Genomic DNA, 27220 nt, shown 5'->3' with positions numbered 1-27220 from the left:
ACAAACACTGTGAGTCCACTTGAGTACAAGAGCCAAGTGGCGTCTTGTTAAGCCTCCCGCCCCTTCCGAGTCCTTCCTCTCCCGTATAAGAGGTTACAACTCATAAATTTAGGTTGTAAAATGTGTCGGCGGGGCTTATATTGTGATGCCCTCTGTAATAACTTTTCAGTATGCCGAGGTTGTTTATGTATAATAGGATTGGGTGTGCGCAGGGCTTTTTAAAAATACACTCTGCAACAGAGTTAAACAGTATTGATTGGGATTATTTTGGACAGGCAGTGGGAGACTGAGACGAGAGAGACAGTTAGAGACAAGAATAGCTAGACCACCGTGACATACCTGTGGTCATCCTGCGCCAGCATGAGGTTTTATGCTTAAAAAGTGGACAGACAGACAGAAGAAAGCAAATCACAGGATCTACCTGCTGGATTTCCTTCTATCTCTCTGATTTCCTGGTTTACACAGTTGAATCTCTTGGCTTGGTGCAGCCCGGTGGGATGGAGCGCCTCGGGCCTTCCTTCCTGATCATGACCCCTACAGTCTGGGATTGTGTTTGTGCTTGCTTGCTCCCAGTTTCACCATAATATAGCCCCATTTCTCTAAAACATCCTCAGAATTGCAATTGTGAAATTTTTTTTAGGGCTGGAAAATAAAAAATAAAAATATATATATATATATATATATAATTGTGATTATTTTAACTGATATTACAATTGCAATATGATTTGCAATATTAAGAGGGAATTTTCACATCATTAATCTCATTTTCATTGAAAATACATATCAAAATGATTATGGTGTGATTTTTGTGGGGATCTTTACAAAACAAAGATGATTTTTTAAGTCTGTAGAATATGATGTGTAGGCCATGACAACAATATTCAATTTAAAATGGTATTTTTACACACATTTCACCTTTAACAAATATTGCAATTTTAACAAATACTGTGATTTGAAAATTGCAGTAGGCCATATTGTAACTTCTTTAAAAAATATATATATTATTTGCACAGCCCTAGAATTTATACAACAATTGTTTTTAATAATCATGATCAAAATGTTTAGTCAGTATTTCAATGGATGCAGTGAAGTTGCAAACTTCATAACCACTCACATATACATATTTCCGCAAATACGACTCGATGAATACAACTTCTCAAATTTGCTCGCAGCCTCTCGGATGCCGTCTCGTGCATTATAAATGGCAAATTTGCATACTCTCACTTTTGTATGAATGCAGATGCCAGTTTGCATTGAGTTTGAGTTGGGAGATATTTAGCTTACTGGTGTCAGAACTGACTGCCGAATGCAGCTGTGCCCTTAATGTGATTACCAGTCGCTGAGCCATGTGGGGACTGGTGTTGCTGTCAGCTTAATTTACTCACAAACACATTGTCACGGGCATATGTGCTCAGGCACACATGTAGCATGGGGTACGCATAGCATATACACTGTACACTATACATACACGGGCTGACATTTAGCTGTAAACATAGCAGCCACAAGTAAAGAAAGTTTGTCTTGTCACAAAAGGCATCGAGGTCACATTGGAGTTGTGAGAGCCTGCACATGCACATACTGTATATGCACGCAGTAAATGAGAGTATACAGCCTCGTGCACATATAGTATTTATGAACACAAGAGCATCTGAATGCACAAGCCACCTGTCGACATACATGCTGGCAGGTATTCTCTTATATTAACAATTTTTCCTCCCATGCTCTCTTTTATTTTCACACAACAGACACTGGCCGACCTGTTAAAGATTTTTTTTTTCCTCACACAGCTGTCTCGCCTTCACACTTTTATTGATTCACATGTCTGTATAATTATATGAGTGGTATTCTGGAAAAGCTACACTTAACCTTTTCATTTCTAAAGGTTTAGACATGCTAGCTAGGACTGCCACAGTGAAGTGAAGACATGAAGTCTGTCCAATGAGCCAAATTCGTGAAGGCACTATAAAATCATAAATTTTTTATGATTTTCAAATAGATTTTATTTAACACCAGAATCGATATACAGTATTTGCTTCATTTGAGCCTATGAGGAGGTAGAAGGAAGTTACCGCTTTTATTGTTGTAGTCTGAGTAACGTGACGTCCCATCCGTTCCGTATCCGTCAACCGAAACAAACCGCAGCTGGCCGCAACAAGGAAGTACAAAACAGCGGAGGGTCCGCGTGGATACGACTTGAACCCTCACATGTTAAATCCAAAGTGGTAAACACTACACATCCAATAAAGTATGGAAACACTTTGGGTTTCACATATTGCCAAGAAAAGCAGAGCCAAACATCACGGCTAAAGCTGCATGCTAACTCTGTCACGGATGGGAAACGTTATCGTATCGCGGTAACGCGCGGTCGAGCCAACCGCCACTCGCATCTCCGTGGTCAAATCGGCCGACGCTACAACCGTAGAGCACCCATATACTGACATTTATGTTATATGCATTCAAACGGCCCCGATGGAGCTGACCATGGATGTATAAAGAGAACGGAGCTGACGGGAGAGCTAGCAACGGACTTGGTGAAGATAGCAAAAGTATACATGATTGACAACATCCACTTTTCAAAATAAGGTGTTAACAAAGGGAACTGTATACAAAATACATATATGGAAATAAGATATTAAAAAAGTCCCTAGAAATGTATGATTTTAACTTTTCCCGATGGTCTAGTATTAAAAAAGTTAACACAAATTACAATAAATCATACTATCGAATGACAGTACTTGTAGAATCGACTTAAAAATTGGAATAAATATCAAATCGGGAGTTTCGTGTATCATCTCAGCCCTACTATAAAATGCAACACATATACATGATGCACTGTATATCCATTATACATAACGAGCAATAAGGCTACCCTTCAAATGCAGGTTCAGGCACCTGTGTCGAGAAACATCTGCCCAGCTGAAGTGTTTTTAAGGAGGACTGGGTGTCCTGCATGGCAGTTCAGCTCAATGGGTGCTGTTCTGTAGCTAACCTCTATGTATAATTTATTACACAGTCCATACACTATTAATTTCAGCCTCCTTTGCACTGCCATACACTCTGGCACTCCTGTAGAGTTGCCAACCAGACAGGCACATAATTCACCCACTGTGTATATATAGTTACTGTATGTATGTTTGTTTGGCTTCTTGTTGTGTGTATATAAATTTATCCCGAATATAATATATGATGAGTCCGTGTACATCAGTCGGCACCACATATACGGGTATAGGCTCTGACAGCTGAAATCAAATTTCCGGTATGTGCGAGCACAAGTTTGACTAGTACATTTTGGCTCTGACTCAGTGGTTCCCAGCCCTGCTTCAGCCTTTCTTGTTTTTCCATCTTTTCCCTGCTCTACCCAACACTAATTAGCTGGATCAGGTGTGTTCAGCCAGTCAAGAGCTGGAAGGCAACAACTCTTGATCAACTCAAACATCTACTTTAGCCAATCAGTTGTGGCCGGAGGAAAATAAGCAGGATTTTTAGTCCCCAGAAACCAGGGCTTGGAACCACTGATCTCGTACACCCATCTGTATAGCCCTCGGTTCCACAAACATTTTTTTTTTTTTAAATTAATTGCCAGTAAAACCATCCCGAGTCCTGTAATGTGCAAACTATTTTTGTATGGTTCTGTATTTGAGACTCAGATGCCTTGTCCCATTTAGATGAGCCATGTTGAATGAGAAAGCCAAACATATTATATCTGTGTATTCTGTGAAGTCAGTTTTAATATTAAGTTATGTCTGGAAATAAAAATGATTTGACATCTCATTTGAATTTCTTCTAACCTGTGTGTTTTAGCACATTCACGGTAGTATAATGCAGTGCTGCCAATAACGTTTATTTTCATAAACGATAATTATTATTTAATTTAAAATAAATAAATGTCATGAATGGATGTTTAACGGAAGGTCGTGCTTTTTGATTCATTACCTGGGCCCACTTGTCTTCACAACTGCATCTGCATAGAATAGACTTTTCACTATAAAGTCGGTCACTGATCTACTGCCCCTAACAAAAAAAACAAAAAACATTGGGGTGTAGTTTTAGGAAATCATGGTTAGTTCTCTATACGATATCCAGAGCATTAATATAGCAGCAAACAGCTATTTGCTATGTAAAGATATAGAGGAGTAATGTCTACCTGAGCAGAGAATGATGTCGCTCTCCCTTTGTGTGTGTTGTAATCTGAGGCTTCTCTGTGCTTTGTTTACATCGCCGGGCTGGCCACATTACCTTTTACTGCATGTTCATGCAAGCATGTGAACGTGCCCCACTGGCTAGCTCACGGCCGCCACTCTGCACTGCTCTCATACGCCGGTTACAGCTGATAACGCCGTCCTGACCAATGTCCATGTTAACACAGTTAGCTCTGTCAGGGCTGCTGCCGTTGTTTGCACTGTTAGTGCTGTTAGCACTGTTAGCTACGAGCTGCCAGCTCAGCTGTTGCCATGTTGAGAGCCGTGCGGAGGCAACAGATATGCTCCAAATCTTGCATTTAGCACCTTAAATGCAATCTTCTTGCTCTATGAATCTTACTCTTAAGTTTTAGGAGTAGATAAGGTCCATTAGGTTTGCTAGTGTGAGCTGTTTTTTTTTGTGCTGATGTAAAATACAGTATATTATAGTTCTACCAGAGTGTGATGTGCCCCCCTCCTATACAGAAGATGATTAGCTTTTATACTATCCAGATTGAACTTATCACCTCGCCTCCCTGCTTTCCCATGACTATTAATCCTTCTCATTACAGGAAAACCGTCTTCTCTCTCTCTCTCTCTCTCTCCTGTGGACTTTTTGTTCTCTCCATCTCACGTGTGTTTTCTCCCTGCAGTCACTGGTCACGCTGTCTGTCTTACTTTCTCCTTTTAACCCTTTTAACACCAAATCACATTATTCCTGCTTCAGTATTTAATTGTGACATCTCATTCTCCTTTTGCCTGCAAAGCTTTTGTTTATAGCTGTTTTCTTTGTTTCCCTTTCACTGTTCTTGTCTTATTTTTATTTATGTGCTCCCTCTACCTTTTACTGTTTACTCCAATTTCTCCATTAATCCGCTGATCGATCGATCGATCTATCTATCTATCTATTAGAGCTAATGTCAAGTAATCACTATAATCAAAAACTCTCACAATCTCTGACACTTAATCATTTCCCAGATACTTGCACTACATGCAGCAGCCTTCACCTTTGTAAATGTGCAAATTCAAATTTAAGCGCTGCTACTACTGTTTCTATATTTTAATTTTTTTTGCTGCTATTATCACTGCTTTTATGTATTTGTTTTTAATCCTAACTACAACGAATGCAAAATTGCGTTGTACCTTAGTATAATGACAACAAAGATCATTCTGATTCTGATAGCTTTCTTCGAACAACTTATTATTAATATTATTGTTTTTTGTAAATATGCATTCTAAAATTCCTGATTTTCTTAGACATTGATTGTCTGCTAAAACAGCATAGGCAAAATGTATTGCTCAACAATCATGTATTCAGTATTATGTAGTATTGTTTATTTTATATTTTGTCCTAATTGTCCTATTTTTTTGCATTTGGATAAATATGTTGGCACAGTAAAAACTGGATCTAATCCTCCCTGTGACTAACCAACATGCCTTCCTTTTTGTCTGCATTTGTAATTTGTATCCCGCACAACACTGAGGTGTGATTTTATAGTCTGAGAGCATATGCATTTCTGCACAGAAAAACACGCTGTTGTCCTCCTTGAGGAAGAATGTTAATGATGACAGCGGGTGCCTTTGCCTTATCAAAATGTTGACTGTGAGGAGAATGTAGTGAATAATGTATATTTTCAATGAAGTATTGCACCATTCCGAGGTGTTGATTGAAAGTAATTGCGAAGTGATTATTAACGCGTGACATTTCATATTTAACTGTAGATAAAGGAGATTTCTTTTTGGCAGGGAAATTAGTGTGCTGCAGTGGAGGCTGGTTCATAGAGGCAGAGGAGGTTGCTCCTCCTCTATTTTTGAGAGGCAAGAAGGAGATAAAAATATAAAAAAAGAGAAATTGGTTGAAATAAACTATTAAAAAAAAATCTCAGTATCATTTATAAAAATATTTTTTCTCTGAAATGGAAAAAAATCCATCATTTTGTTTCTGAAATAAATGCTCCCAACAGTGACACCTGCAGGGCAGGCAAGAAAGTGGTGGTGGGGGTAAGGGAGGACGGGGTGTTCTGTCCTCCCTTGAGGCGGGACTTCCTCTTCCTCTATTTTCATGCTAATCTGTGATTGTCCAAAACAGGTAGGGAGGTCATCCTCCCTTGGGTAATTACCAATCAACAACCAGAAGATTACAATATTGACATTGTGTTAGTCCAATGATGATTTCCAAACTAGCCTTTTTTATCAAGCAGTAGTAAATGATGCTCTAAAAACCAAAACAGTAGCTAGCTAGATATTTGCCAATGCAAAACTTAGCTTGTTGTAGCAGCCCTTAAGGACACGTGCAGCAGTCAGTCGCCCATACCGAGATCCAGTCTTGGGTGAGCGGAGACCGTACGCCACCGTAGCTAGCGGGGCTAGGTCTGTAGCTACCATAGCTACTGTAGGGGGCACCATAGCTAGGGAGCTAGCGCGACTGGTCTTTAACCAACCCAAAACGGCACACGTCACTCCGCTGTTCATATCCCTCCACTGGCTCCAGTTGCCGCTCGCATCAAACTCAAAACCATGTTGCTTGCTTACAAAACGGCTCCCCCCTACCTGAACTCCCTCAACCAGGTCTACACTCCCTCCCGCCCACTATTCCATTCAATCCGCAGAGTCCCTTTCCACCTTTCAGAAAAAGATAAAGACCCAGCTATTTAATGAACACCTCCGCACCTAATGACACTGATGCTATTGACGATGATGTTGATGACAGTGATATTGATGGTGATGATATTGAGGATGTTGTTGGTGTTGATTAGGATATTCATAATGATGATGATATTGATGATGTTGTTAATGATGATGACAACAAGAAAAAAGAAATCTGCTTCTATCCACCCTGGGCATTGCCTCTGTGCACTGCCTGTCAGCACCTGTGTCAGATCAGACTTGAAGCTGTTGTTGGCACGTACTCCCGTTGCTCCCTCCTATCTAGATCCTCGCTTGTGTTGTAGGAACTCTCAGATGTACGTCGCTTTGGACAAAAGCGTCTGCTAAATGAAATTGTAGAATTGTAGGCTACGGCGGCCCAGCGTGCTGCTGCTCTCTGGATCTCGGTATGTCTGACGGACTGCTGTACGGGCAGCAGTTTACAGACAGGCTTCTCTGTAGTGACACATTACTCACATGAGGTTCATTCCCATGCTGAAGCCGCAGTAAGCCCATAGCTAAAACGGAGGTATGAGTGCAAAATAAAAAAAAATAGCATGACGCCGTGTGAACTGGTTTTCTTCCTATCCTCCCCAATTTCTTTAAGTCACCAGCCGCCACTGGTGTGCTGGTCGTATGCACCGTTGTGCCGGTTGTATGCACCGTTGTAACAAAACAGATGGAGGGCAGAGTAGATTGAGAGATGAGGATGCGAAAAAAGACCTAGAGGACTTCAGAACTGTGAGAGGGACTGTGAAAGCGAGATGCCCCAGTAATTGGAATTTGTAGTACCGGCATGCTGGAGTTTAGCCTCAGTGTTCTGGGAGTTGATGTTTTTATGGGACTCGGTTTGGAAGGTATTACCGCTGAGGGAGAGAGAGAGAGAGAGAGAGAGAGAGAGAGAAGCAAGATCAAGACAAAAGAAAATGGACTGAAAAGAGGGAGAAACATTGTATAAAAAAAGGAAGAAAAGCAGTGAAATAGAAAAGACCCAGGGCCAGATTTCCCAAAGACTTTCTGCACCTTGTTTCAGATGTATTCTCCTGTGTGTTATTCATCAAACCGGTGCCCCTAGCCTGGAAGCACAATTCACCTGTCATCTGGATCACACGCACACACACACACGGTCTGTCAACGCACCTTTTTGTGTGATCAGAGGAACGTAACTCTATCCTTTATGCATATGTATTTCAGGGAGGATCATGCAAATGACAGAAATATATAAGTGTTGTTGACTTTGTATTTCTCCGGGTTTGCCGAGCTTCATTTCTAGGCGTCTCTGCACTGTTTCGTAAGCTGCAAAGACCTATTAAAAGAAGGTTTTGGAAATGTTACCGGCCGCCTTTCTGTTCAAATCTCCATGACAGCAGACGAAAGGTGAACACATCACAAAAAAGACGTGCTAGGGAGCTGCACGGAAACTTGTTCAAAAACAAAAGAACGACAGCTCCACACAGAAAAAAGACAAAAAATATGTGATCATTTTATAATACCAGACAAAGAGGCTACAGAGAGTTTCTGACTGTGTAGTTATCAAACTTGAAATAGATTTTGATGTTCACTGTGTTCACTGAGCTGCTGCTAATGCACTGTGGCAATTGCTCTCTCTTGATAATTCGTTTACATTTTTGGTGGCTGTTTATTTATTTTCTGCATCTTTTTTTTCATCTCTTTTTCTTCACCTCAGAAGAAATGTTCATATTTTACAAACCTTTGTATAGATTAATATTCTATATATGCTTTGAAATTGCAGCCTTAGTAAACATTTTCTTATATCTTACCTCATTAAGGAGTAATTCTATTTCGTCAGTACAATAAGATCGCTCATAGAAAGCAGCGAGGAGTGCAGTCCGAATCTTAGATTGTGTAATTAGCTCATGCTTGAGACGCTAATCTGACTCAGGTTGAAAGTGCACGTTTAATGGAAGGCTAATTTGTGCTCTGCTTTCATGTGTGTAAGTCTGGTGGAGAGTGTAAGTGGTACATGACCTGCGTGCATCTACTGTGTGTATATTACAGTAGTGTACTTCTATTTTTTCACTGTACAAACGTAGTAGTTTTAAGCCCAACCATGTTGTTGTTTCCTAAACCTAACTGTAGTGGTTTTGTTGCATAATCCTAAAGTGACGCCAATGTGCATGTCTGCAGGCGTGATACGAGGCTGATGTGAAACGTATTCATGAAACGTATCCTGTGGTTTGCAGAAATGTACAATGCCAACATCTTTTTCTGGCCACTGGGTTGTTATAACATATAAGTTGGCTATGTTACATACAGTACATGATGCAAGTTAAGTATGTTATGTGATACGTAAAACATTACGTAACGTTACGTAACTTAAACGTTGACTTAAAACAAGTGAACATTGACTTTTGGTTTCACACGGGGACACAAACACCGGTCTCCTGGGTGAAAGTCTTGTTTTTTAAAGGTCCCATATTGTAAAAAGTGTGATATCCATGTTTTATATCATAAAGCAGGTTAAAGTACTATATAAATACTGTTAAACTATCAAAACGCTCAATACACGGAGAAATACACGCAGCCCTTATTCAGAAATTGTGCATATGAAACAAGCCGTTAGGATTTCTGTCCATTTGTGATGTCACAAATATACAATATTTTGACCATTACACAGTTTTAAACATAAACATTCTAAATGTTGCAGTGTATGTAAATAACATCAACTGACAGGAAGTACACATGGACCCAAGCTGTTGCCGGGCAGTATGAGGAAAATATATATATTTTTTTAACATTACAGCATGTAAACATGTTCTAGTAGAAACCTAAAATATAAGTATGAACCTGAAAATAAGAACAATATGGTACCTTTAACCTATCCATCCACCACGACCTCCTCCCTACAAAGCCTCCTGGAAGAATTTCGTAGTGGCCAAACTGTGGAATTACAACTTCCGTGTCCGTCACGTGATGCCATTGGACTCAAAAATACTTTTCCCCATAGACTTACATTGAGAAAAAGATATCTGTAAATCATTGGATTTCTTTTTTTTTTTTTTTTTTAGGTAAATCAACTCCCCAGTATAAACACTTGATTAGCCCTTATTTAAACCATTAGGTCCTAAAAGTTGTCAAATTCACTAATAGCCAAATCCAGAGTTATTTCGCTAAGCATTATGAACTGCCATTCATGTGAACGAGACCGGGTTAAAGGAAATTCTAGTGTGCTTACTCTATCATGGACCCAACAGATCAGAGCAAAAGATCTTTAATTTCATATCGGGCGGTCGAACCATTTTGGCTTCATTTTGCAACTTTCATAGGAATGAATGGGGGCCCAGCCTCCTACGCTGTATCCAGCACATTTATGCTCCCTACACAGCCTTTTTACACTATGTCACCTAACTTCCTGTTGCCTCTCTTTACTCCCGCCATTACTACGGCCACGTCGAGCGTCATAGTTTGACGCGTACAGTATGGGCCACTGACCAAGCTGCCGTATTTGACGACTTGGGAGTTTGAACGGGCCGTTTATTTCATCACAGCCAAACTGCAGGGATCACATTACAGTACATCCTTGTTTCACCTCACTGCCTACAGATTTACAATGCATTTTATTGCTAACTTTCACAGCCTTAAATGCCCCAGGTCGAATCGCAGATATGTCGGTCCCCCTATAAACTCCAGTACAGCCTCAGATGATCAAGTGGGGCCCCTTTTTTGGAAAAACATCTGTTACAGTCTTTTCCAATAAGATTGTAAAACTGTGAATCTCAAGCATAAAAAAAACAGCTTCAACTTTTTCTCTGATTTATATATTTCCCTCTCATTTAAGATTTTTCTCTCCTCTAATCTAGTATTTAAAGATTCCTTTAAAGATGTCTTTCATCTTTAAGCCCTGCTGTTTTGATTGTTTACATTTGAAAGCACTTCAGAGCATATAACTTCTAACTTTGAAGACTGCTGTAAAAGATTATTAGTATCTTATAATAATATGATATCATAAGATCTGTGTCCCCCCGCCTCTGTTTTGCCGTGTCAAAACCGATTATTTCTGCCACCTGGTTTTGTAAGATCAGCCAGGTATTGAGCTTCAAAAAGACACAATTTAATTACTTTCACAGTGTGAAGCATGTGTCCTTTATTTAATCGAAAAGCACTTATTCTTCCTCGCAGTCCTTCAAGGTCCAAGTCAAATGTGAAGACTGCATGAATCAAATTGATGGTTCTTGAGTGTTTATTTCAGATGTACACAGCTGGAATGTTAGATCAAACCTGAAGCACCTCTACAATTCCCAACTCAAGAACTGCCAACACATACATCCCTTTCAGATGAGTGACCATGAGAGAAAAAAAATTTAATTTCCAAAACACATAGGTAGTAGGGGTGTAACGTTTTTACAACGTTTCAAGGACAATAATTGGCTCATCTAGAGCGATACGATACGATTCAATGATTTAAATCAATACAGTAACTTTTTTTGGCTGGACCGCAGAGGGTCAGCCCTACAAATGCAAAAGTCTGTCACTGACTGAGTGAGTGAGTGAGTGAATGAGTGATGAAGTGACAGGATTGGTCGGCTGACTGTTGGAGTTTCCTCATTGGCCGTTGTTCTTTCAAAATGAAAAGGCGGAGAACAGTTCTGTGTTTAGGTTTTCTGGGGAGCGTGTCAGCGGTTCAATGTATCATTACATAGTGCTGTTGTTGTGCATGTGCTATTGTTTATGTTCATTTAAGTTACGTTATGTTGTTGCTTCGTATTGTGTAACAGTGCATTCACACCAAGCGCAAAGCAAATTTTTGCCTCACTTTCCTCCATTTCCTCCATCAGCCATGGAAGAAATAACCACTGTTGCTGCTTTGTAGATGTTGGTGAAGTCCCAGATATGTCAGAAAACCAAACGCCGTCGTGTCTGGGTTCATAACATCCCCTAGCGACGAGCTGTATTCACATACAGCGCCATTGAACTGACTCTCTAGCAAGCCAAATGCCGCTACTGCGGTATGAACCCCAAATAAACAGACTGTGCTGTGATTTAATTGCAATAAACGGATCAAAATGATGCCGAAATAGCGACATTATGATGTTGATTTGTAAAAAGACTGAATTCATGCTTTGTCAGGTCTGTCCGCAATACGACAAGCAAACAATTTTTAAAATGCTTGTTTTCTGAACGGAGTTCGGATCGATCAATGCCAGGCAATGCTAACATTGCAGCTGCTCCATCAACACTCAACATTACGTCATCTAAGCATAAATACGGCAGCGGCGTTGTTGTAAACGGATCAAAAGTTTGCCGAAATAACTACATGATGATGCTGATTAGTAAAAAGTGAAATCATGCTTTGGAGTTCGGATCGATCAGTGCCAGGATATGCTAACATTGTAGCTGCTCCATTAACACTCCATCTAGGAATAAATACGGCAACAACAACGTTAGTGATGACATAAACTTTTGCGACGTATGTATATATTGTTACACACCACTTATACGATGAATGCTTTTGATACACATGCTTTAATAAAAAACTGAAATACTTTTAACCTTGCATATTGTATGTCATGCTAATACCTTTTCACCTTGTATAAAATGTATAATATATTGACTAGTAAATGTTACCATTTACTATCATTGAATGTAATTTTCTTTATTATAAGTTGTCTTTCTATCAAATATTAAGATACAAGTGGAAAAAGCTGTTCACAAAACATAATAGACATGACCACTGACTATTTGTGTAACAATTTAGCCACAAATTTCACATACTGACCATATACGGTCCAGACATATACTCGGTTTTGACCGAGTCTTGTTGCCAAAAATTCAATCAGTGTGACTGTGAAATAAATAGCTGATACTGGACAGTGCAGGTCAGGATTCCTCAAAGTTTTTTCTTGTAAGGGAATCAGAGATAAATGAATTATGGATATAAACAAGTAAACAAAAAGAAAAGAAAAGAAGTAAAATGAAAATACAATAGTGGACTTATTTCTGCGTATAGAAGGTTGATGAATTCAATAAATATACCATTTTATGAAATATGGAGAGAGTTAGAATGCATCCTAGACAAAATAATGTGTTACTGTGGTTCAATAAGTGGAAAGTAACACTTTTTTTCCCCCCAATGTGAACAACTGATCTATGAATCCGTCGCCGTGCTCCTTTTTTTTTAATATAGAAAATATTATTTGACTCTGTTTCTGTCTCCCTTCCTCAGTCCCGTCTTCGTCTCCACCCACCACCTCTCTGGGCATGTTCTAACACGTCGCATAAATTCAGAACCAATTTTACACCACATTGCCTTGGCTCCGCTCTCCAAATACCGCCAGACTCTCTCACACTCAAAAACCCCAACTCCACTCTCGACCTGTTTAAGTGCACTGAACCAAAAGAATGATTACAGCTTTCTGTGCGCACTTTTGTTTTTTTCACACAAACTTAATAGAACTTTTAATCATGTCTAAAAATCTTTATGGTGCAGGCAAATGTTCACGAGCTATGACATAATGTTTATGAAGTGAGTAAAGGAGGGAATTTTACCCTGCACTGCTCCGCAAGTTGCACAGGAATTATGACGGTGTCCGGTGAATAAGGAAGAGAGAATATGTTGCTCTATCCTCGGCAATAAACTACTTTTAATAAGAAGGTATGAGGTTTTAGAAGAAAAGAACAGTTCTTAAGGTAATTAAAACCATGGCTGATAGTGTCCCTTTTGGACCTCTTATACCTTCCTGGGTAAATGAGACTTGAAATATACTTCAAGAAATTGTTCAAGAATTTGAGGTTACACGGGGTGAGTAATTGATTTACAAATGGTCATTTTGTGGGTTGAAGTATTCCTTTAAGAATGCTCTAAAGAGCCAACTTAAATGAGTCAAAGAGCTCTTTGCAAAGTGTGAGGAATGAGACACATTTATCAAGAGACATGGGGTCAGGTGGGTTATATAACGGCGCATACTTGCAGGCAGGCGTCCGTGGTGTTGTGGCATGAAAAGTGAACGAATAGTTGCGTAAATAATGAAAAAAGAGAGCTGACATATTGTTTACATTAGGGATGCACCGATACCACTTTTTTTCAGACCGAGTACAAGTACAAGTACTTACATTTCGTCGAGTACTTGCATACCGAGTACCGATACGAGTACTTCTCTGTGCCAAAAGACCCTCGTTAACAGCCAGGTGGAGGGTGTGAGCGACATATGGCAGGCTGGGGAGTCCCGCATAGGAGGCAGTGCACAGCGACCGGCTCTAGGACGGCTTGGAAAGGCTCGGGGTGACGGTGGCTCGCGGTCGCAGCTTTACAGCGCTCCCTGCCCGGACCTCAATGCACCCTGGACAAAGGGCTCGCTGCGCTCTCTCTCCCCACTTGGGAGAGACGGGGCTCCCGGTGTGACTGTCGACCGGTCCGCCCCAACCGCGTCGTGCTGTGGCCCACGTAAAAGGCGCCCAGGGTCTGTGGCATTGTCGGCAACCCACCCGACCCGTCTTGAAACACGGAGAGAGGAGTCTACCGCACGCGCGAGTCAGAGGGTGCAAGCAAAACCTTGTGGTGCAATGAAAGTGAGGGCTGGTGCGCACCGGCGTGGTGGGATCCCGGCCCAGCGGGGTCGGGCGCACCACCGGCCCGTCTCGCCCACACCGTCGGGGAGGTGGAGCGTGAGGACCTGAAAGATGGTGACGAGAGGTTAACGTTGCGAAGCTGTAAAGTGTTATCGATGCCGTTGTATCGGAGCCATTTTGCAAGTACGACCGATACTGGTATCAGTATCGGTGCATCCCTAGTTTACATGTACAGTCACTCCAAAACAGGTCTCCACTGACCACACTTAGAAGTCTAACTGTGATTTATAATTACCCCCCTGGGGGTAAAGCTTTTCCTCTTATAGGAGAGTAAATATGTATGAGCCATTATGATATGGATCGGGGGTATTGACGCAGCACGCCACAACCCCATTGTGCATTTTTCTTTTTTTTCCATGTGTCCTTGTTTTCATTTTCTGTCAACAGGTGAAGCATTCCTTCTCAGATACTCCTTCACAGTCAAGAGAAACGCATTGATTTTCTCTCTGTCCATTATCCCCTTTCCACTCTGGGAGATTAGGAAGAGTAATCACAGTGATCCTGGGGATTATACAAGCAAAAACATATGTACAAGCATGGGCAAATTAGACGGATGTTATTCGCATAAAAAGCCATTTCTTTATGGGCTAAATGACTTTGTTATAACAATGCTGAAAACTGCGATTTACAGTAATAAACATCTTAAACAAAAAATCGGGTATAGCGTTTATATCAGGCTTAGACTGCAGTTCAAAGCCGTCCACACATATTTTAGGTTATTTTAGATTACTTATTTATCCATCAGTGGCTTAACACTTTGCAAATCCCTTGCAATTATCACTTTTGTGGCAGCCCCTGTGCAGTCGGATGTGTGTTTTGATGTCGAAGTGGCAGCTCAGTACAAACAAAAGCCTCTTAACTCTCACAGCCTCGCTCTTGCCCCGAACTCTAAAACAGACATGCACACACACTCTGGGGATGTGACCCAATTTGATTAACAAACTGCGCTCCAGAGACTCGGTAACGATGGACAAATTACCAACAGTGGCCAACAGATCGGAGAAGAAGGGACAGGAAAGTGTAGAGAAGAGTGGGATATCTTACTTCCTCCGTAGAGGCTGAATATAGGCACATTGGGTGGTGGTATAGCAACCACATTAAGAAGGATAAAGACATTGTGATTGTTTGTCTATTATTAGTGTATTTCAGTGGAACATAAAGCAGAGTATAATCAGCATATTGGTGGAAACGGATGATGTGTTTATGTGTAATGTAACCCAAGAGGAATTGAAAGAACTGTAAGAGGCCTAGAATGGATCCCTGGAGAACACCATAAAAAATAGGCCAAGAGGGAAAGATACTGTATGCTTCCATAATACAACAGAGCATCTTCCATTGGATCGGAATGGTTGCACTTCAAGTTCGGGTTTTAATCATCTCCATGAAGCAGTTGAAGCTGCGGTAGGCAGAGTCTTTAAAAAATAATAACCATAACCTTTTAGCATATTTTTACTCAAGTGTTCTGAGAGATAACTAGACTTCTGCTCCTCCTCATGGCTCTGTTTTCAGGTTTTAGAAAATCTAGCCTGTGACGGGAGACTTTGACCAATCACAGGTCATTTCAGAGAGAGAGAGCGTTCCTATTTGCTGTCCATTCAACGGAGGCAGCTGTCATCAATCGCGAACTCCGATCAAACGGTCAAACTAGGCAGCGCTGATCAAATATGAATCAATATTCTATTACTGTAATGACTATTTCTTGTGTAAAATGTGTTCAGAAACATCTTGTAGTGTACTGTTTAAATGGAAAATGAGAATGTTTGCTCCGGCCGGTGGGCGGTGCTTCGTATGTGTACGTCAACTTATCTCAACATAGCTGCCGGGTCGCAAACTTTCTCATTTTACAGCTAAATAGTACACGATGTTTCGGAACACATTTGAGCAGCGCTGCCTAGTTTGACAGTTCGATCGGAGTTCGCGAGTGATTGACAGCTGCTCAGAGACGGCAAGGCTCCAGCTCTGATTGGTTGTTTTCTTCCGTTCTGTGAAATCTTGCAGATGCCGTTAGGAGCACCGGAGGATACATGATTTTTTTGTTCAGATTATCTGTCTCATGCACTAATGTCAGGATATAGTGACCGTTTTATAAAAAATAACTCTTTTTAATCACGTTTGCTATAATATTGCCTACTGCAGCTTTAATGTTTTGTACTGTAATTCAGAGGACAAATACTTTCAGTTCTAGAAAAATGATACTTCCCCCTACTAAGATCATTATCATTGCCATCTAAAATAAACATTGCATTTCCTTAAAACTTAAATGCATAATACTTTTCTGCATAAAGGTGGAAAAAAAATGGGCAATTTCTATAGAGTGAATTAAGTGCCCTGAATGGTTAGCATTTTAATTAAATTGAACTTGAACTTAAATTCAACCCCCTTTGTCCTTTATAGGGCTGCAACTAATGACTATTCTCATTGTCAATTAATGTGTAAATTATTTTCTGGGTTAAACAATTAGTTTTTTGTTCTATAAAATGTCAGAAAATGGTGAAAAATGGCGATCAGTGTTTCCCAAAGCCCAGGATGACGTCCTCAAATGTCTTGTTTTGTCCACAACTCAAAGATATTCAGTTTACCGTCATAGAGGAGGAAAGAAACCAGAAAATATTCACATTTAAGAAGCTGGAATCAGAGAATTTGTACTGTTTGGTTTCTTGAAAAATGACTCAAACCGATTAATTGATTATCAAAATAGCTGGCGATTAATTTAATAGTTGACAACTAATCAATTAATTGATTAATTATTGCAGCTGTAGCCCCTTAGCTGTATACCATAATCACAGTGGTCATGACTAGCTTTCATACAGTTCTCACACATGTTGTGTCTCATGCAGAGTGTTTAAGTACTGCTTATCTGAAAAATCTTGCTAGTTAACATTTGCCATCTCTTTTTCAGCATAACTTGTTTCTTAAAATTCTTTGATTGATTGACTCTTCTCAAATCTCTTTCCACTTTTCTCCTCTCTCGTCTCCTCTCTGCCAGCTCCCGGAGGCGTGTTCGGTCCTCAAGGGGAATCGGGGTCAGAGCCTGAAGATGACAGCCAGATGAAGTTTTACACAGAGCAGCACAGAGGACGAAGGCGCAGCAAAGGTGAGAGTGAATGCAGGTGCTTTAGTCTTTGCATATTGTTATAAATGTGTTACATTTTAAACACATTAACTCGCACATGCAGGGGGGGAAGCCTCCTATCCACTGCATATATACCACTGAGAAGGCAATAAAGTAAAAAAAGGGAATAAAATACAATAAAACATTTTGAAAAACAAATTCCAACCCTTATACTCTAGTTGGATATGAGCCTATAGCTGGGTGAAATGAGGCCAGGCATTTCTGGGATTGTCAGCGTAGCTGGAAGTAGGAAGGAGTCGTGCACGTTCCCTGTGGGGTTTAGAGTGCTGTTCCATGGCACAGCTCAATGACACTCCCGGCAGATATATGAGCTGATGTAAATGGGAGGCTCGGTGATGAGCAAAGCTGAGTCACATTACTTTGATGGGAAGCATGATTTTAACTTCCCCTTCCCACGTAGCGATATCTGATAGTGAAGACTTTATGTGGATTTTGTGTGTATATGAGGGAATGACCCAAAGAGGATGAAACAGAGAAGTAGTGTTCACTTGGGTGCCCATACATACATGTATAGCGATTGAAATATAATAGAAATCCATGTGTTCCTATTATTTTACATGTCTGCACTTGACTCCCAGGGGGCTTTCCCATTTCCCAGTTGGTACATCCTCAATTTCTGACGTCTTAAGGCTGCGTCAAAACAGTGGTGGCTTAGCTGACACGCCGCCTCCCGTCACTTTACGCCGCTGCTCTATTTCCAGCCCCGCTACCTCTAGTGTGTGTTGATGAATGGATGAGGAGAGACTAGTTGTTGAGGTCAAGAAATATCCCGAGCTATAGTTATAGAAAAATGGCCCGACGGCCACAATTTTTTTTTCCAAACACGGTGAAGGCATGACCGTACTCTGATTGTGGTTGGCTTACCCTGATATTCTTACCCCTAAACCTCTCACTCCTCATGCCTAAACCTAACCAACCAAGAAGGCATTCAAGACAAGGAGAGGGGAAGGTCTTAAGATGTCATTCTACATAATAATTAGCCATGTGCTTCTGTTTGTTGCACGGAGAGTGTGTATTTCCGGAACGGTGTGCCTTTTCCGGTGAGAAATTAAGTTTAAGTAGGCCTGGGTGTCCACTAGGACTGTGTATAGGCAAGTATCTGGTGATGCGATATGTATCACGATACAGGGATTATGATTCAATATATTGTGATATATCGCGATACTGTAAGTAAGGCGATATATTGCAATTTTTTTAATCTAATATTAGGAAAACTGTCAAAACACACCACCATATACACCCCATTTTCACGGGAGATGCGAGCAGAGGTGGCGAGAACGCGAAGCAAGGAAAGAGGAAGCAACAGGCATTTAACAAAATGAGACACGGATGCCAAAAACACTTCCACAAAGTATATACACCGTTGCATTCTTGCTTATGTCTCCTCTGGCAAGCCTCCTTGCTCCTCGAGATGCATTTTAGCAATTGGGATGTCCTCCGAGTTGGCGCGATGAGATCAGTTTCAGGGTTCACAAACCAGAGAAGCGAGGTGACGAAGATATAAGGAGGCATAAAATCGAGAAATGAGAAGAGCCCCTGTATGATATTGCAACCTGGGAGGCAGAATTTGAAATGATCTCCTGAACGTCGTCAGTATTGTGTTTGGAACTATTGTAGACAATTCAAAGGATATCATTTTCAATCTGGGTTGTGACAAACTCACAAACAGTAAAGATGAATGTAACTGACACAATTGTGTTGAGTTATGTGACTGTTACGTCTATATCGGTATCTTAAAGGAGATGTGCCGAGGTAGACAAAAAGCTAGAAAGGCAAAATAGTGTTGTTTTTTATTTTGTTTGCTTTAGTATATAGCCACAATAAGACAATAACCTTGCTCTTCCTTTTTAAATGGGGCTGGCTTATGTTTTTACCAATCATCGACATTCAACACTGAAACCTACTTCTGTTCCTGGTTGGCAGAAAACCCAAACTATAACTAGATTACCAAGGTTGAAATGTTCCTGATTTCCTACAAAGTTCATTGAAAACACATTGTTTTTGTCACACGGTGTTAGGTGATGAATTTGTTTTGAACTGAAGAAAATCTATGTTTTGTTTTTCATGTATAGTTTTCAGTACCCCAGAGACTCTAAAGAAAATGAGTGGTTTGGAAAATAATTAGATGGATTTTTGGACATTGATATTGAGCATCTGCACGTGGTCTTATACGCCAACGTATTCTCAGCCAATGGTTCGTATGATATCCTACAAAAAAAAAGTTTTCCTACGAATGTCCAGCGTCAATTTCCGCTCTAATCTTTTCAAAATAAAATGATGTCTTCACAGGAAACAATTTAGTTAGGATTAGGCTACAAAACCACTTAGTTAGGATTAGGAAAAGATTGATTTGGTTAGGTTAAGGCAAAAAACTACATAGTTGGGATTAGGAAAGGATTGATTTGGTTAGTTTTAGGTGAGAAAACCACTTAGTTAGGATTTGGAAAATATAGATTTGGTTAGGTTTAGGCAAGAAAACGACTTAGTTAGGATTAGGAAAAGATCATGATTAATTATGCCAAACTGTTAGTGTCACACCGCTCCGGGAGTGGCGTAACTTAGGTACGGAAGTTCCGTGACTAATACATCAACGTTGACTTCTGGTTTCACACAAAACACGAACACAGGTCTCATGGGCAAAATTCCGATGTTTTTTGACCCACCCATCCACCCCGACATCCTCCCTTGGCGGCATCCGTCCCTATTTATGCTTGTTCACAATTAATAACATACAAATTGATTTTGTGGGATATACTGTATATGAATAACAGTACATTTACTTTCCGTAGGTATAGCTATGAACGGTGTATGAGAACAGGTAAATGATGGTTATTCAAGTTCACCTCGTGGTTTAAATGCAGCCTTTTGTGGAATGGGAGTAAGGATTGTAAGTCTGGGTTTATGAACATAGACAATGCTCTCAAACTGCCTTCATAGGCTTCAATTAATGTAGTTCAGAATTACCTACATGCACACCTAGTTAAAGTAAATGCATTGGTTGTGGAATTTTAAAATAATATGCGATTAATCACAAAAAAATGGTTCCCAAATAAAATTTTAAAAAATGAAATTGTCCTTGTCTTTGTAAATAGGATCTAAGGTTTTACTAGAAAATCGGGACATGGAAAGACATAAAAGCCGGTCCGTGATCTGTGTTAAAGTTACAGCCCGTGTAAAACAGGTTGTGCTTTCTCTAGAAGATGGGAAGAGGGACATAAATAGGAGGAAGAAATTAAACGTAAGCTTTTAAGCTTTAGGGTCGCCCCGTGTATTGTAGTCGCTGGTTGATTTACATCCACTTACGTATTTGTGTACGTGTCAGTTTTACTGTTTCTATGCGTGAACGAGCGCATTGACAAAGTGTTTAGTTTGTGGCCATAAAGTAAGTGTTTGCCATCGTGAGTGCACATGCTTTTGTCTACTCAGTGGGGCTTTTATAGTAATTGAGGGACCCCTACGCGAGCTCCGGTGACACCACCCACACACCAAAGGGATTAGCTGCTCTGCCACTTTTGCCGCGGACAGCTGTCGTTACCGTCCCCCTCGCAAAATTGTGACCGCGGTAGACGTGCGACTCAGTACGGGGGGATTCATTATCCTAACTTTGTCTCCCCGGTTTTGACCTTGGGCTGCGTCTCGCTACTTCCAAACTTCTGATAGGATTCACTGGACTCTCCTGTCACAGAGGGTTACTGATTAAACTTGTTTCTGTGACGGTGTAGTTGTTTCAATTAAATCTATTCGCTTCTGCAATTGATTTAATCACATTGTACTCTAGTTGGGAAAATGTAAAACATCTGGAATCATGTGTGGCTCTGTTTTTCTGAGGTGCCCGCTGATCTAGTAACAGAACTCTTATCAGCAAATAGAACATTTGTTCAATATACATCACTTAACCAGCACAAGCAACACCAGAGTCCCACTGCTTAGAACAGGGAAACAAGAGTAGGCCTACTATTACTATTGACTTTTGTAACAAGCCTGCATAGTGCAGGGTGCACACTGGGCAGAAACTGTTCACACACTTTCTGAGACATTGTGTGATAAGTTTTAACAGTTAAAATCTAGTTAGGACAGTGGACCTCATTCACCAATATCTTTTTTTCAATCTTTTCTTGAGAAAGAAAAGTCTAAGTCAGATCCACGACGTGTTCTTGAATTGTTCGTATGCCTGTGTTCTAATAATGATGAAATCCTATTGTCCTCGTAAAATTTAGAAAGTGCATACCAGTTGATCCTAATTAGCATATAATGCCCCACCAATCGCCATAAAAGGGGATGAGACTGCAGGGCCGTGTGCAAATGAGCTGTCATATATAATAGCGTCAGTAGGGGATATGAAATATCTAGGCCTGTCAATCGATTTGAATATTTAATTTGCGATTAATCGCATGATTGTCCATAGTTAATTGCAATTTATCACACATTTTTTTAACTGTTCAAAATGTATCTTAAAGGGAAATATGTCAAGTATTTGATAGTCTTATCAACATGGGAGTGGACAAGTATATGCAAATATATGTATATATTTTGTTATTGAAACCGTGGTACCCATAGAACCTATTTTCATTCACATATCTTGAGGTCAGAGGTCAAGGGACCCCTTTGAAAATGGCCATGCACAGTTTTTCCCCGCCAAAATTTAGGGCAAGTTTGGAGCGTTATTTAACCTCCTTCGCGACAAGCTAGTCTGACGGTGGTTGGCACCCATGGATTCCTTAGGTTGTTCTAGAATCATATTTTACCAGTATCTTCACTCAAGTATTAAAACTGAGATTGCTACAACCTAAAAAGTGCAAGTTACGTTAATGCATTAAAGACATTAATGGCGTTAAAACAAATTGTTCGTTATTATTGCGTTAACTTTGACAGCCCTAAAAATAACACACACAAAATATGTAATGCTATCACTCGTTCAGTGTTGAAGTGTTAGTGTAGTGTTTATTTATTTTAAAGGTCCCATATTATGCAAATTTCCAGGTTCATACTTGTGTTTTATATTTCTACTAGAACATGTTTACATACTTAAATGTTAAAAAAAAAAAAAAATGTAGTCATACTGTCTGCCTGAATATACCTGTATTTACCATCTGTTTGAAACGCTCTGTTTCAGCACATTTCAATGGAACTGCAATGGAATTGCATTGCTAGGCAACAGTTTGTTTACTTCCTGTCAGCTGATGTCATTCACATACACTGCAACAAGAAATAAACTGGGACACAATTAGAATGTTTACGTTTAAAACTGAGTAATGGTCGAAACATTTTAGATTAGTGACATCACAAATGGACAGAAATCCTGACAGCTTGTTTCAAAGGCAGCGTTTCTGAATATGGACTGTGTGTATTTCTCCATGGATTGAGCGTTTTGATACGTTAACAGAATTTATATTGCACTTAAACCTGCTTTATAATATAAAAGACATAGAAATCTCACTTTTTACAATATGGGAACTTTAAAAGATCTTAATGCTTTGTAACATAATTAAATACTTATTAAAACATATTATAAACACTTAAAATATTATTGTAATTGAAATCATACTTATATAGTGAAGAAAACAACAAATCCCAAATAAGAAAACATTGGAGAATCTTCGTGAAAACAGCGTTAGTGGGTTTTTAAGACCGGTTGGTGAATGAGGCTCAAACCAGCGCTATCACTACCACATCCCTATCCCATCCCAGTAAGCCCCCTCTCGACGTGCCAGCTCCTCTCCCATGATAAATATCAGTAGACAGAGGTTAAGCGGCTAATTTCATTCCCTATATCTGGCTTGGAAATGGGAGCCCTGACAGAGCCAAAGGGCAACCAAAACAACCAATCTATAACCCTGTCAGTGGAAATAAGATCATATATCATGCTGGTGAATGGTTTCTGGGCTCTCTGCAAAAGCTCGGCTATTCTAAGTCATCTTTTTCTTACTCGGATCAAACTTGAACCAGCATTAGATCCATATATCGGTACCATTAATTATATGTTCAAGGATTGAGGGAGACTCGGAGGGTTGTATTTGTCACAAAGCATAAAGTGGATGATTTAGTTTGAGGTTCATGCTATGTGTCTGTGTGAATTACATCAGAACAAAAGTGCTTCCTATCAAAGATGTTCAAACAAAAAGGGCTTCTGTCAAACTGCTCACCTTTTTACCTTCTCTCTCTCTTTCTCTACCTCCAGGCCACCCACACAGCCCTCTAAATAAGGTCACCCTGACGTTGATTACCATCAGCACGTGTGTCATTGCCATTGTCTACGCTACGCAGGATTCCTGCCCTCTCACTGTCAAGGTTACCCTCCATGTGCCTGAGCATTTCGTCGCGGACGGTAAGTGCAACACATTCGTTAGACCTTGGCTGAATATTCATCTAAAGGGAACATCCAAAACAATCAGTTGTGCTCACTTATCCTTGTGTCTGTTTTCTTTATTGCACTGCTGTTGCTGTTTACACTCTTAATTCTCTTCTAATTGAAACTATATGATGTGAAGGAAAAACGGGGAAAGGAAAAATCACTGACAAGATACCCGCTATACTAACGGCCGGGACACACTGGGAACGTCGGCAGTGTGTGGCGGTTACGGAACCTGTTGTTTTTTTTATTTTGGCGTCCATGTTAACAGGTCAAAGCAGCCAAACTGCCCGCGTGGGCAGCGCAGCTCAGCTGTGTGTCAGCTGCATCTCTTTTAGAGATTTGATGTCTCGGTTCAACGCAACAACAGACAGCAAAAATGATCTTTTGACAGTATATTAACATCATGACAGCAACATTACTACAGTTCTAATGTCTGTATCTGTAGAATATGTCACGGACATGAAAAAAGTAAAGATTTATTTTTAAATCAACACTTCCTGCTTCCATTTCAAAATAAAAGCCATCAAGCAAGAATCCCTTCATTTGTCAACAAGGCTTTTATTCTGAAATATTTGCAGGACAGTGTTGTAGAAAATGCAGTGACTTGCACGGCTCCATGAATGAACAAGGTACGGGGTTTTAATTGTGGATTTTTACTATTATTTACAAACGAGGACACACTTCTTAACCTTTTTCTGTCTAAAATAAATCTAAATGACATTTATGATGAAATTAAATAATGTCCATTATGAAAGGCAAACTCGATGTTGAAAGAAAGGGCTGACAGCAGTAGCGATGCAGCAGAAACGTTACCTGTGTGGACACCACGTGCGTGAGACACAAAGTAGTTCAGCGAGACTGCCATCACGCATGCTGTCTGCCCCGGCCGTAAGACCGTGAAAACTGTTTTGTGATGCACCCACAGAAATTGTAGTAGGAGATCCTGTACCTCAGCCCTGGGCAATGTTGAGCTAAAAAAGGATTTACATTTGTGGAGCATCTATCCATCATGGTACACCTTTGTTTCACTTTGTTTCCAGCCATAATTAGATCCAGTTGTCCCTCAAGCAGCATATTGCAGTGATGACTGTCCACATACGCATGCTGTTATTGAGCGATGAAAGATATTATGTAATTTGAATGTGAATATTCATCATGTTCTCATCCCAACTCGTCACATACTACCACCGCTTTGTCAGGACACTGAACGTTGTGAACGGGGGATGATTGTAACGTGACGCATGGGACACAAACAGCGGTCACCTGGATGAAAGCCTTGTGTTTGTTGGACCCATCCACCTCCCCTCACCGGCCTGGCGGCGTGTGTCTTTTCGCTCTTTAAACTACGTCATCACACTCCCAGCACTCACTTTCGCAGAGCGTTTACTGTTGCCACAGATGGTTTTACATCGTAGATAATGAAACGCAGGGTGCGTGTCATACCGGCGCTAAGGGGTTCCTTGTGCGGCGGTATCAAACGCCGACGGCCGTGATAAAGCCTCGGTATTTGACGCACTGGGAATGAGAACGGGCTGGAATATTACATGCGTATATTAAGGTGCAGTACCATTAGGGGGCAAAAAAAAAACACCCATTTAGGTTGAGGCAACAAAACCACTTAGTTAGGTTTAGAAAAAATGTCATGGTTGGGCTTAAAATAAGTGTGTAAACTAAGTATAATACATACAGAAACAAAATAACATAAGTACGAAAACACGTCACTAAAAAACATGTCACTAATGTAGCTTAGAAAACAAAACATTGGTCTCAAACACCAGCGTCCTGGTTGAAAGTCCTGTGCTTGTTGGACCCATCCACCTCCCCTCCCACCTGCAGTCTTTCTCACTTCCTATTCTACATCACTAGCTCTGAGAGTACCATAATTACGCAGATTAATTTACATTACAGTCAGTACAGACTACATGGTGTACAAATGACACTCCTAAAGCAAGAACGGCGTTCTTATTGCACACTTTTGCCTTTGCGCATTATCTTTGTCATTCACACGCCTTTTCGTGCGACCGGGCCGGTAGGTGCGCAGGCAACTGCTTGGAGAATCGACCCCACTGAGACTGTTTTAAATTCCTCGTTGGCCGTGGGATAATTGTAAATTGGGTCCGTGTATTGGAAAGATACCACGGTATAAACCTCGCTGGGAGGTAAGAGAGGGCAATACGGAAAAATGTGCAAGGAGTTAAGTGAAGTAAGAGCGAGCGAGGAGCTGAGGCAATTTAACTAATGATTGCCATATCTCTGAAAGCATTCACATATCAGTCGATCAGGTGCTCTTGCCGCCGGGGCCTCATCTCTAGTCCGCCCACACACCCGCAATCCGTGTGCACATGGACACACATAACAGAAATGGAGCAGTGCACTTAACTTCACCTTTACTCTTTAATTAAATGTAAGATGAACACCTGAAAAATACACTATAAGCCAATATACTGTACAATACTTTGAGTGTTTAGTAGTTTTATTGTTAGGCGTTGATGTTAGTTTTCCTCCTACCAGTTCTACCCAAACCAATCACATTATTATAATATCACTTCACACACGGTATCATTGGATTCTGTCAAATCATAATGACATTGGATGGACCGTATGAACAGGTTTGTCCTTAAAGTGGTAGTAGGCAGTATATTTTTGGCATCATTGGGCAAAAATTCCATAATAACCTTTCAGCATATTGTAAGTCAAGTGTTCAGAGAGAAAACTAGACTTCTGCACCTCCTCATGGCTCTGTTTTCAGGCAAAATCTAGCCCGTGACAGGAGACTTTGACAAAATCACAGGTCATTTCAGAGAGAGAGTGTTCCTATTTGCTGTGCTCCGGTCATGTGACCAGAACTTGCCGTTCCTTCAACAGATTTTACAATGGCGCCCGCGTCACAAACTTTCTCATTTTACAGCTAAACCGTGCACTACATGATGATTCTGAAAACATTTGAGGCGAGAAATAGGCATTAACGTAACATAATATTGATTCATATTTGATCAGCGCTGCCTAGTTTGACCGTTTGGTCGGAGTTTGCGAGTGATTGACAGCCGGCTCTCATAGACGGCAGCTGGACAGCGGACCTCAGATCAGCTCTTACTGCTTGTTTTCCTCTGTTCTGTGAAATCTTGCAGATGCCGTTAGGAGCACCGGAGGACACAGAGGCACATGATTTTTTTCAGGTTACCTGTTTCATGTAGTACTGTCACGATATAGTGACCGTTTTATAAAAATTACTTTTTTTAATAATATTTGCTCCAATCTCGCCTACTACAGCTTTAAGTGGTATGTACGAGTGATTGAAGAGTATTGCATACTTTAAATTTTCTT

General features: G+C 40.5%; 1 protein-coding gene across 1 annotated transcript in view; it reads left to right on the top strand.

Moving 5' to 3' along the window:
• astn2 (astrotactin 2) overlaps positions 1–27220 on the top strand; it is a 395991-nt gene that overhangs the window by 158936 nt on the left and 209835 nt on the right. Inside the window, exons 5-6 of the mRNA XM_074618826.1 lie at positions 17398–17505; positions 23723–23869. Of these exons, the coding sequence (XP_074474927.1) occupies positions 17398–17505; positions 23723–23869 (255 nt within the window). The remainder of the gene's footprint in view (positions 1–17397; positions 17506–23722; positions 23870–27220) is intronic.

This window comes from Sebastes fasciatus, chromosome 19 (assembly GCF_043250625.1).
Source record: "Sebastes fasciatus isolate fSebFas1 chromosome 19, fSebFas1.pri, whole genome shotgun sequence".
NCBI lineage: Eukaryota > Metazoa > Chordata > Actinopteri > Perciformes > Sebastidae > Sebastes > Sebastes fasciatus.
The sequence above is the reverse complement of the archived record's forward strand: the minus strand, read 5'-3'. Positions and strand labels throughout refer to the sequence as shown.